Source organism: Columba livia, chromosome Z (genome assembly GCF_036013475.1).
Source record: "Columba livia isolate bColLiv1 breed racing homer chromosome Z, bColLiv1.pat.W.v2, whole genome shotgun sequence".
NCBI classification, from domain to species: domain Eukaryota; kingdom Metazoa; phylum Chordata; class Aves; order Columbiformes; family Columbidae; genus Columba; species Columba livia.
The window spans coordinates 732,605-744,929 of record NC_088642.1 but is presented as its reverse complement, the minus strand read 5'-3'; the positions used below and the strand labels follow the sequence as shown (position 1 = coordinate 744,929).

The 12,325-nt window shown below is 50.7% G+C and overlaps 1 protein-coding gene across 4 annotated transcripts in view; it reads left to right on the top strand.

Annotated features, from left to right (window-relative positions):
• Window positions 1-118: 118 nt before the first annotated feature.
• The window catches only part of LOC135577377 (WD repeat-containing protein 7-like), a 61,625-nt gene continuing 49,418 nt past the window's right edge, over window positions 119-12,325 (top strand). For 2 of the 4 annotated variants that reach the window (XM_065046737.1, XM_065046734.1), the window contains exons 1-6: window positions 119-300; window positions 7,052-7,223; window positions 8,428-8,534; window positions 9,542-9,620; window positions 10,088-10,262; window positions 10,405-10,481. In XM_065046737.1, coding sequence (XP_064902809.1) covers window positions 7,065-7,223; window positions 8,428-8,534; window positions 9,542-9,620; window positions 10,088-10,262; window positions 10,405-10,481 — 597 coding nt within the window. In that variant the 5' untranslated portion in view covers window positions 119-300; window positions 7,052-7,064. Of the gene's footprint in view, window positions 301-764; window positions 921-7,051; window positions 7,224-8,427; window positions 8,535-9,541; window positions 9,621-10,087; window positions 10,263-10,404; window positions 10,482-12,325 lie in introns of those variants that run through there. The other 2 variants (XM_065046736.1, XM_065046735.1) reach the window with 2 other exon arrangements.

Below are 12,325 nucleotides of genomic sequence, written 5' to 3'. Positions count from 1 at the left end.
ATCTTGAGGGCGGGGCGGGCGGCCCGGCCCCCGCCATTTTGAGAGCGGGCAGAGAGCGAGGGGGCGGAGCCACCGCCAGACCGGAAGCCATTTTAGTCAGGGGCAAGCGCGGCGCGTAGCGCCATTTTGGTGTGGGGCAGGTGGTGGCTGCGCGGATTTGTAGGTAACTAAGCCAGTTGTTTGCACGAACAAAACGCCAACGGTCGAAACGGTGTTTTTGCTAAAACGATAAAGTCAGCAGCCTCTTCTATCTCCTCAGCATGGTCCGCTGACGCCGCCCGGGGAACAAACCCGGCTCAGGTAAGTGACTCCGCTTTATTTCACCTGGAAGGTGGAAAACGTGTAGGGTGGGCATTCCTTTAGAACACGCCGACTTTAGAGTTGTTCTAATGCTGTAATTGGCTGCTGTTGTGACGTTATGGAATGACACTTCTGCAGATATAATGTATATGTTTTAGTTTCCTAATGCTATAGGTGTTTATAAAGCAGAGCGGGTGTGATAACTGGACAAATTAGGGGCCATAATTGCTCAGCAGCAGTTGAGGAAAACAAGCGGGAGTTAGTGAAATACGGGTATTAACAGCGCGCCAGGGTGGGCCAAGTGAAAGCAGCAGTTCCCCCCGTTCTGCACTGCCGCTACCGACACCGCGCCGGCAGCTTCGCGCGGGCGGCGGAACAGCCGTGTCCTGCCCGCCCCGGGCCCTCCGCCGCTGGGCACGCGCTGTCCCGCACGCCCGGGCCCGCCACCGCCGCCTCCCCGCCGCGCGGTTGCCATGGTGACGCCTCTGCCTGCCGTCAGTCACGCCGGCCGGGGGCTTTGCGACAGCGGCGGCGAGTCGCGGCAGCCGGCGGTGTCAGTGGTCACCGCACCGGGTGGGGGCCGTGCGCACCGGGACCCTCCGCGCCGCCCGGCGGGACAGGTGAGTGCCCGCCGGCTGCCGGCGGCTCTGGGGCGGGGGGACCCTCCGTCGTGGGCGGTGGCGCCCGGTGGGGCTGTCCGGCGCGGCCACAGCGGCGGCGCTCGGCCCCCCCATGCGGTGGGGCGGCGGTGGGGCCGGCGTGTTGTGCGGAGGGGACGGCGGGGGCCCGGGGGCGGCGGCCTGTCCGCGGGTGACCGGGCCGGTGCGGCTGGCCGAGCGGCGGCGCAGAGCGGGCCCGCAGCCCCCAGCAGCCCGGGCCGGTGCCCGGGAGCGGCGCCGTGCCGCGGCCTGCGCTCCCGCGGGGCTGAGCGCGGAGCGGCCCTCGCTCCGCAGTGCCGGGGGCGCCGGCGGCGGCGTCAGCGCCCGCTCGCTAACGAGAGCCCGTTCTCCGTTAGCGGAGTTACTGACCCTTCCTACAGGAACGGGCCTGTGGAGAGACCTGAATTTCTGTCGTTGCCAAATTCTCATTGTGTCGTGGCTTCTCCAATCTGTTCCCTTTTCCTGTGGCAGCAGCTGGGGATATGATGCGGTTTGCCTGGCAACTGCTTATGGTAACTGTCCATGTGATTGTGACAGTCTTAAACAGGAAAAACATGTGGGTTTAATGTGTCATCAAGTTGGGAGCCAGCAAAACCTGCAGATGGCTTTCAAAGGTATCAACTGTAATGAAGGATTTAGAGCCCTAAATTATTATTTCTTATTCTTTCTGGTTTTATAACCTTCTTCGTATAGAAGTAGTTGTGTTTTTTGGGGGAGAACCAACGTTACCTTCGTGTTGTTAAATACTGGAAAATGCGATGTTTGTGGTTACTTGCCCAGCTGTAGCAAGGGGCAGGCAGTGGTGTGTCATTGGATTGTCCCTGTTGTCACTGCCAGCTGAAGGTTGGGGAGGAACTTGCGTCCTAACTGGTTACTTGTCTGTTTCTGGTTTGGAACACAAGTTTGAGTTTGTTGACTTTGGGTTTGGGAAGGTTCCACAGCAATGTTTACAGTCTTTTTATTCAGATTACCGTATACATAATGGTCAGCTCAGGGCAGGGAGCCCTGCCACAAGTGCTGTGCTGAAACACAGAGGCTCTGTGCTGTCGCACTGCGGGCTGGACATGGCTGTTGTGCATAAATCCACCTAAAGAGATGTGGAGTTGCTGGCTGCATGTGTGGAGAAGCAAAGAAGGCTTCAGGTGATGCGTTTTGAATCAACAAAAGAACATGGAGATAAGAGGTGGCCAGATGCCACTGGTTTGTTAATCCCCAATCAGCCCAACTAGACTGAGGGGCTGGCTCGTTGGTTGTTGTCACCTGGACTGAAATCACCTGCGCACGTCACGTGAACCTCAGTGCAGTGGGCCGGTCCAGCCGAGTGCAGAGCAGCGGGTTGGAGACGGGTGGTTGAGTGTTCGTGAGTGGGGTTGGTGGGGTCGGTGTGAACGTTCCCAGCGGTAACATCGGGGTGCTGCGCTTGTGGAACTGGGACAGCCCCTGTGCCTCGCGGGTGTGGAGGGGCCATCAGCTCCCCGGACGGCTCTTGGGGTTCCTTTTTCTTCTGCCTACCCCATTCATCCCTTTTCTCCATCCCCAAGTGCAAAACGGGAAAAGGTAACTTGTAATTAAATTTAAAATCATCACATTTTTATAAAACGCGTTGGATTATTCAAATGCAAGCCATGATGTAACAGAAATGAGCCTTCACCATAAATGCACGATTGTCTTTATGTAAATGGTTTTAGGAGGCGTGTTACAATGCTTAACTAATGTCTTTTGGAATGAGAGATTCCATATGCGTGAAAATATTAGGCATAAAAATTGCTGTTCATTTGGAAATACACAATCCACTGAGGAGGCTCGTCCCAGTGTCGTGGATGGCAGCCATCTCTGTACTTACTGGGGCAAAGCTGAATAATAACGTCGTTTGAATTCTGCTGAAAATACGGAAAAATGGCATTAACATGTGGTAAACATTGATAGGGGAAGGAGTGATTTATTCTTAACCTTTCTGAATTGCTTTGTTTGAACACGAGCGCAGTTACATTTGTTTAAAAGCAGATGTTCATTTGGCAGCGTGTAACGGTTCGTTTTGGAGCTGTTACATACTGAGAGCATATATGATAAAGAAACAGTCCATTCGTGGGTTTATTTTTTTGGCCGATTCTTCTAATGTCCACACGTATCCTGAGATGACTTCTTTATATGCCTGTGCTTTAATTGAAGCAAATGTGTTTGGAAAGAGCCCTTCCTGGCTTTTGCTGTGCTCCGTTCAAACCAAGGCAGCTGTACCTGTCTGTATTTTCCCCAAAGGGGCGTTCGTTCCCAGCCCTCCCCTGTGCACGGGGAAGTCACTGCTGCCTTCCCACCCTGTGGTAATTCTGTTCGGGGCCGCCTTCTGGCTGTAAAAATCCTTATTCTGGGTGCTGGTTCAGGGTATACAACTTGAGGCTTCCCATCATGGCTGGAAGTTGGGGGACAAGCTGAGGAAATGGCCGGTAAAATGTTCCTGTTCCACAAACGGTTTGTGTACAGGTGGAGCAAGGCTTGTGGGTGGTTTCTTTCTGGTCTTGCTGTCACTTTGAAAGGTAAAAGTATATGCAAAAACCGGACAAGCAGGAGTGCCAAGTGCTTTTTAAAACACTGGAGTTAGTTTGCAGGTATGAGTTGTGGCAGAAGGTGACAACCCATCCGATAGAGCTCCGAATCCTCCTGTGGGTGTGCACAGGACCTCTCCGCTTCGCTGTCGCTCTGATCGGAGCTCTGCTGGGTTTCCTTGGTGGGACGGGTGAGGCAGAGGACCAGCCGGGGGCCGTGGCAATAGTCATAAAGCTGTGAATCTGCCTTTGTCTCTACTCCCTGCCCGTCCCACCTGAGCGGGTTGAACAGTGGCCGCTGCTGACTCAGCGTTGTCTGTGCCTCTGCGGGTAACTGCACCAGCGGACGGGGGTTCTCGTTGCTGGCTTCTGGTTGTGGTTTGGTTCAGTGAGTGAGCTGTGATTTACCATAGCTTACTAGTCCTGAAGGGGCTCGCTAGTGTTTAGAGGGCTGTGGCTTGATCAAGGTGTTTACGTGAGGCTCTGATCCAGTACTTAATATCTTGAGAAATCAGTTTAATAGATTTACTCAAATAGGATTTTATCCCAGATTACGAAATTTGCCCAAATGCAGCCATAGCAATGCAGGGAGAGTCACTTGGCTATTCTACCAGATCAGCACATTAGTTGTAGTTTCTTTTGATCATCTATTAGTCTGAGGTATCGCTTTAAATACAGAGAACATAACTGAGATGTCTGTGTCTGGCAAATAGATACAGGTATGCCTTTATACACAAATAAATATACACACCCCCCATCTACAAAACCACACGCTCATTCTGTTAGTGCGTGTTTGGGGCAAGGAAACGGGGTGGCGGTGCTTGTGGAAGTGGTGGAGAAAAGCTTGGTGATCCTGGTGAAGACAGAGGGGCGCTTGGCACCAGGAGCTCGGTGTGGTGTCTCCGTTTTCCAGTTCCACCTTCAGTTCCCTTTTCTGCAAAGCCAGTGTTTTCTCGGGCGGTATAAATGACTCAAAGGTGGCACTTCATTGGTAACGATTCGCTGCCTTTTTGCCTGTTTGTCGATGGGACAGTGTCTGTTCTCTGCTGTAGTTTGTCATCGTTGATGTGAAAATGAAATATTGATTGTTGACGGACAGCGAGGTCTGGGTTTTGCGGGGGGGCATTTGGAGTCTGCTGGTGACAGCGAAGGGTTGCTCTTTGTGGACTGAATTCTGCAGCCGTTAGAATGAGCTTGTGGTATTTTCTGAAAATGAAGGTTTTAATGAAGTTGTTGCGGTACCATAATAAAAAACTAGACGGAAAGAGGTAGTTTTTCCTTTTTACTCTCTCTCCCCCAAGGGTTGATAGTAAATATTCTAAGAATTCTGCTTCTTTTAGATGAAAGTGTTGAATTGTGAATATACGTGAGCCTTTAGTAAGTGTTTTGCTGTTGATGTTTTCAGTGCTTTCTCTTGCATTTTGCTGCACGGAAGATATAAGTACGTGTATGTGCTGATACTTGAGTATGTGTTGGTGTCCTGTGCGTTCCTTTTGAAGTCCAGCTGGAGCGAGGGTTTGTAGCGCTGCTGCTGAGCGGTTTCTGGGGCAGTTTGGCGGAGCGCGGGGCTGGCTGTGCCGGTGCAGTCCGGTGCCCTGGCGGGGCAGGTCCTGCGTTCATGGCCAAGCGCAGCCCTTTGCATCTCGCTCGCCCCGAGCACTGAGCCTTGGTCCCTGGCCTGGGGCAGCACGGAGGGGAAGGAAGGGGAAGAGGGGTTTTGAATCTGTAAGCACTGAGCCTTGGTCCCTGGCCTGGGGCAGCACGGAGGGGAAGGAAGGGGAAGAGGGGTTTTGAATCTGTAAGCACTGAGCCTTGGTCCCTGGCCTGGGGCAGCACGGAGGGGAAGGAATGGGAAGAGGGGTTTTGAATCTGTAAGCACTGAGCCTTGGTCCCTGGCCTGGGGCAGCACGGAGGGGAAGGAAGGGGAAGAGGGGTTTATGTCACTCATCAGCATTTTGATTTATTTAATTACAAAAAACGGATGGTAAAAGAGTTAAATGAGTGCTTTTGTTTGTTTGCTTTGTTGGTCTTTGTTATCATTTATGATTACATTTCCTTCTATTACATCTTGACACTTTATTTCTGGTTTTCACTCTATTTTTATGGTTGTTTCACTCTGAATCCAGTATTTTTAGAATTGTAGCTCTTAGTAAGGTCAGTGTATTCGTTAACATTTTGTAATTATTGTGCAGTTCTGTAGCATGGTCGTCCAGACAGGACAATTGATCTGCCGTTGCATAACCACGAGCGCTGCGTGTCCCGGCGGGTCGCACCCCTGCTCCTTCCGGGCTGTGCCGCGGTGGGCTAAATGCTTGATGGCCTTGATTTATATTTCTCCATTAAATAACAACTCCAAATACATAGTTGTTAATCAAGATAGTCTAATCGGACACAAGAAAAGAGTTGGCCTACCATGGCACTTTGCAGTAAGTGAAATAGCGGGTTTTGTGTAAGAGATCCGTGAAGAACCGCAGTGTGTCCTTTGCTGCTCAGAGGCCGCAGGAGCTGTTTCATCACTTGCCGTACTTAGTTATTCATTATTCTGCTCCTGCTGCCGTCCCGTCCCGTTTGTCCGTGTACGTTGTGGTGTTGGATTCCCCTGGGTGCGCAGGTGCTTTGCGCTGGGGCTACAGGCAGCGCTTGGCCAGATCCATAAGCAACTCCTTTCTTGCAGAAATTGCACTGTAACCTTTATATAGATGAAAGGTGAGGTGAATTTACGTTGACCTTTGCATAGTGTTTTGCAATAGAAGGTATTTGTGATGCTGAAGCACTTGTTGAAGCGTGGGCGTCCCCGCCGGGGTGGACGAGATGAGGAAAGGTCAGGTCCGTGGCTGGTGCGAGCAACATCTGCCGTTTCCTCTGTTTGCATCGCCGGGGACACAGCGGCCTGGCTCAGGCTCAGGATCCCCTTCGTTCTCCTTTGCTCATAATGCAGAATTCCCCTCTTCTGTAGCACTCTAAGATAGGCTTACATAGGTCTGAACAAATGCAAGTGTTGCTGTGTCGGGCAAGCAGAAGAATAAGTGTCTGCTCTGACCGGTGCACAGGCATCTCCAGAAAGCTCCACAGCTGCTTTTTGATTCAGGGTTGTTGCGTTTGTGATGGGGATGAGCTCTGTCAGGCATGTCATAACTGCTGCAGCCTGGGACTCCAGCCATTTATTACTTACAATTACAAAGAGAGTGACTTTTGGCAGAAGCGCCTGTGCACATAGGGAGGTGCAATGTGCTGCCTGTATGTGTAGGGAAATGCCACTTGGAAAAGCATCTTTTGCAAAACGTGCAATAAAACCAGATGGTGATGCTGTAACCCTCCCGCAGTTCACTGTGTTTCCGAGTGGCTGTTTGCAGGATGGTGTTTAATCCGTGTCTGCGGATGCAGGCGCTCCTGAGGAGCGGTGACTGCGCGCTGCGTTACGTGAGGAACGGCACCCGCGGTGACTGTGTGTGCTGTGTACGAAGTCATTCCAGAGCCAGTGTGAGTTGAGTGAGGATCGGGATGCGTTAAGCGCGGGCTCTGTGGTGTGACCGGTGCGCGTCCATCCTGCAGGCGCGGCGGCGCCATGGCGGGGAACAGCCTGGTGCTGCCCATCGTGCTGTGGGGCCGCCGCGCGCCCACCCACTGCATCTCCTCCCTGCTGCTCATGGACCAGCCGCCCGTCATCGTCACCGGCTGCCACGACGGCCAGATCTGCCTCTGGGACCTCTCGCTGCACCTGGAGGTAAGGCTGGCGTCCCCGTCCTCCTCACCTGCCTTGGCTTAAACTGCTGTGATGTTATTGTGCGATACGGCGCTCTGTTCTGGGGCCTCTCGCTGCACCTGGAGGTAAGGCTGGCGTCCCCGTCCTCCTTGCCTGCCTTGGCTTAAACTGCTGTGATGTTATTGTGCGCTACCCCAGGATCCGCTCTGCTGTGCAGCTCTGTGTGCGTCCCGCTCCCTTGTGCTCCCTCCCGTGCTACCCACAGCGACACTGCTGCCCGCCCTGCAGCTTTCCTTGCGGGAAGAGACGCTTTTGCTCTTTAAATTACTGCAGCAATAAAGTTTAAGTAATTATTTCCTCTTTTCTGGAGCTGCTCTAAACTAGTTGTAACTATAAACTTCAGCTGCTTGATGGTGTTTTGTGCAGACAGATTCCCGATTGGCAGGCTGTGCTTGGCGACCTCTTTCCCATTGCTGTTTTATTCCACCTTCTTTCTGCTCAGCCGTGAGGCCTGCAGGAGGAGAAAGGCCGGTGGCAGAGACAACGCTTGCTGGTCATTGTTTTATGCCAGCAGCTGCCCTAGAGTTGAAATCTGCAAGTGCCTATTTTGTGATCTTGTGGTTTGCCTTGGTGGAAATAGCAAACCAGTCCTTTCTTGTCAAATAACCAAATGAAAAGCCTGCTTCAGGAAAAGTTTATGCTGAATACCAAAAAACCGCCATGTCTGTGAGTTACCCCATAAAGTATGTCTGTCTGGAATATGTAAAAAGAAAGAATGAGAGAGCAACTGGTTCTTTCTAGAAAGGACAAATAAAAAGGGCAGTTTATCTTTAATCTCTGCGTAGGCTTTATATAAACTTATTTATGAATATATAGGGTTGTGAACTCTACTTGATGGGGGGAAACTACTGTTGCAGAACACCACAATTTTTTCATTCAAGCTGGGCCGAATTCAGCCCATGACTGAAATTACCCATACATGAGTTTGCAAAATGCTTTTTTTTCTACAGATTGACTTTACAGGAATAGGTAGAAACTCTTTTTTCATGTACTACAGCAGCATCCTGTGCAAACTCTTTGAAGTTAGCTGCTGCTATGCTAATTGTGTGCGTGTATATATGAACACTTGCATTTATCTCGTACGTAAACTGAAGATCTGGACTGTGTACGTTCTGGTGAAGTTCCCGTGCCTGTCTTCACCTCCCGTTTGGTTTCCCCGTTGCAGATTAATCCCAGAGCTCTGTTGTTCGGGCACACCGCCTCCATCACGTGTCTGTCCAAGGCCTCGGCTTCCAGCGACAAGCAGTACCTGGTCAGCGCCTCGGAGAGCGGGTGAGGTCCTGCGCGTGGCCCCGGGCCGCGGGGGCGGCTGCTTGGATCCGCGGAGCTGTTCCCTCCCAGAGCGTCCGCCTGTTCCCCAGCCTTGCTTTCCCAGGCCTGTATGGACCTTGCTGCTCCAATGACAGGCTTCTCTGCCCTGCAAAACAAGCCTGTAAAAGGAAAAAGGACTTGGAGTTTGGGTTTTTCTGTTCGTTTGCTGTGTTTTTAAAAGGCTCTTTGCTGAAGGTCGGACCTCCAGGATAAGGCAAATTTGAGCAATTCTGGTTGAGGAAGAAATTTCTTAACCTCTGCCTATGTAAATGTACCCGGCCAGGTATATGTCTGTTATGTATCCAGTTAAAATGAACTTGCTCTGATCTGGAAAAGGTGGGGAACAATATGCCTGAACAACCTTTTAAAGTGGAAGTTTAGAGTAGAATGTGTCAAAACTCAGCATTTCCACCTCTTCCTGATTTCAGTGCTAAGTAATCTTCTCCTTTGGATTTAGAACCAAAATGTGTTTTCACAGAGTTATGTCTCTGATGTAAAAGGGGCAAAAAGGTGAGAAGCGGCTGGCAGTCTGTTGTAATGAGCTGTTAAGGAGGTTTGAAGGTAAGGCTGTAAATGGGGTGAAAGGCAGAGGTGATGTGCTCTGCTCCTGGGCCCGCTCAGCACCTCCCAGCTCGGGCAGCAGAGCTACAGAGTGGCTTGAAGCGCTTGTGAGAGAAGCGAGAAATGCTCGGTTATGTACTTGTGTCTGCTTAATACTGATCAGTGGTGATGAACCTTGGCATTTCACTTGTTGCCCTTGATCTTTGTGGGGAAGAAGAGACTGTGTAGGCTGGGATAGGAGGGCTGGAAATTCAAGTTGATTTTGAGTTTCCTTTTCCTAAATACAGTTGATGTAGTCACTGACAAATGGTTCGAGTGGCGAAGTTTCTCCCAGGGTAAATGATCTGCAGATCCTTGGGAGACTGAAATATTTTCCATGTGGTTTTAATCTGCCTTCTGTGTTTCAGGGAGATGTGTCTGTGGGACGTGAATGACGGGAGGTGCATAGAGTTCACCAAGCTGGCCTGTACCCACACGGGCATCCAGGTGAGCGCTCGTGTGAGCTGCGCAGCTCCCGTTCCGTGCGGCCGCGCGGGGACAACCGCGGATCAGCTACCAAAGCAAGGCTGCCCGGTCTTTTTAAGCTTAATAGCGACACCGTATGCATACTGAAGTATCTCATAAATAGCTTACACCATACCATCAGAGCCTGAAATATGTGCTGTGCTTCAGCATTTGGAAAAACGCATCATAACGAATGACAGAAGCTGGCAAGAGAAGAGGAAGGGAGCATGTTTGCGGAGGTGGGAAGGTGCGGATGAGGTTGGGGAGGTGGAGGCGCTGCTGGGGGCGGGTGTGCGGGGCAGGGGCTGGCAAAGCCCCCCCCGGCAGCGCGGTGTCAGCGGCAGACACACGGGCACAGAACGTGCCTATGGCATTGTGGCTTTGGTTGAAAACGAAGGAATCGATACCTCATGGAGTATAACTTCTGTATTTTGTTAATATCCTCGCAGTTCTATGAGTTTACCGTTGGGACTCAGCGCGAGGGGAGACTGTTGTGCCACGGGCATTATCCGGAAATTCTGGTTGTGGATGCCACCAGCCTTGAAGTTCTCTACTCTTTGTTATCAAAGATATCTCCCGACTGGATCAGCTCCATGACTATCATTCGATCCGATAGAACACAAGGTAATTACTTTGGTTGCTTTTGTTATGGCTTTGCCTTTGTAAGAGGGACAGTGTTGTCAGCTTTCCCAAGGGCCCAGGGAGGAACTGGCGTGTCCGTTCTCGTGTCCTTGTCCTCACCAGCCCAACGTGTGTTTCTCCCCAGAGGACACGGTTGTGGCGGTTTCGGTGACTGGCATCCTCAAAGTGTGGATCATCACCTCCGAAGTTAGTCGCATGCAGGTAAAAGCTTCTGAATTAATGATACTGCCTGTTCTGATAAAAGCAGAACTTTCAGTGACGCTCTTTCTTGTCCTTCCAGCACCTAATGATGTTATATTTTTTCCTCTTTGCTATTTGAAAATCAGCTTCCTTAAATTTGCTTTGATTCTTCAGGTTACCAGCAGAACTCCTAATCTTTTTTCATGGTCGACACTGAGAACTTATTTCAAAATTAAGCGTAAGATCATCTCCACTTTCTACAAATCTATTTTTTTATTGGTGCCATGAAATGTTTTGTGTTAATAAACAGATATTCTTGTTAACATATGAATATTTTTCTCCTTCCCTACTCTGAAAGTCCCGTTGTTTTGTGAAGTCATCTTGTGCTACGTTTCCCAGGAGTTCTGGGTTCCAAAGTGAGTTAGTAACAAAGGTTGTTGCTGTAGTGTTTAGCTTTCCAAACCGACAGGGATGCTGTACCGCATGCGTGACTTCAGCACAGGCAAAGCTGCTCCATGCAAGAGCTTGCGCTATAAGAGCTCCTTAGTTGAAAGAGATGATGCTAATAAATGTGTTTACTATGCATAATAGCTAGAAGAAATAAGTCACAGAGTTAAAGCTTGCCCTGTACTGCATAGGAGGTGTCTTTTAATGTGGTGGTGGCATTACAGAAGGGACTTTATCACAATACTCCTTTTGTAAGATGAAGTTCTGCAGCTGTGTTTCTTATGCTCTTAAAGGTATGTGTGTATCTGCAGTCTTGTCTTTGAGAAAGATCAAAGGTGAGGTGGGGATGCCTGAAGGGCTTGCTGAGCAGAGAATAGGGGGGTTTGGAATCTTCCTTATTAGGGCTTATCTACAGCTCTGTTATTCGGCAGTTCCTGCCTTCCTGTGCACTAATGAACAAGTCTTAGAGGAGGTTTGCTGCCTGTGTGGGAGCCCTGTTGCAGCTGGCCGTGGTTTAGCTCACGTCACTTCACGGTTACACTGACAACGCAGCTCTGAGCTGCGGAGAGCGGCTGTTGTGAAACTGGGGAGCGCAAAGCCAGGACTAAACGGGAGCCTACCACAGTTCGCTCTGTTCACTGTGTGGGGAGCCCAGAAAGAAGGAAAGATGAGCTGACTCCGCTTGGTTCCAGCTCACTGCCGGGATCAAGGTGATCACTGCCGGTGCTGATGCTAAATAGGCACCGCTAGTCCGTCCAGCTGGGGGATTTGTTAGACTCAGGTGGCAAAGGAGGGTGCTGTGTGCTCTTGCAGATCTTCCTATGAGGAATCATAGAATAAGAACTGCTACGAGGGTTTGGTTTTTCCTCAGAAGTTGGCCATCTGGTGGCTTGTGAAACGGCATAGTCCCTTTTCATCGTGTGCTCTCTGTCGTGGCCCTAAGTTCAGTCTGAGCAAGAAGACTGATGAGCTGGTGTTTCCTTGTGCTCTGGCCTCCATCTGCGCGCTGGGCTGGGTCTCGGGTGCCGGTTGCTGTCTGAGCGCTGGAATGGTTCTGTGCAGGACACAGCGCTTATTCCCCGTCCTGAAGGTGAGGAAACAATACTTCAGGAAAATACTGTTGTGCTGCAGAGATCTGTAACAGAGCGAGGAGTTGTGATCTGGGACACCAGAGTCCCTGCTGGTGCCACAGTTGCCTGGCGAGCCAGCTCTTCCCCACCTGCCTCCAGAAACAGGGTGTTTTAATGGCACTACGCCTTGTACAGAGCCTGCATCCCGGGAACGCTGCTGTTCGGGATACGCTATACCCACAGAACTGCCAAAATAAAACGTGGTCATCCAGGTAGAATTTGCAGGAACATTGACAAGCTCATGACTTAAGCAAATTTAAAACCATCAATAAATGCTTTTTTTGAAGA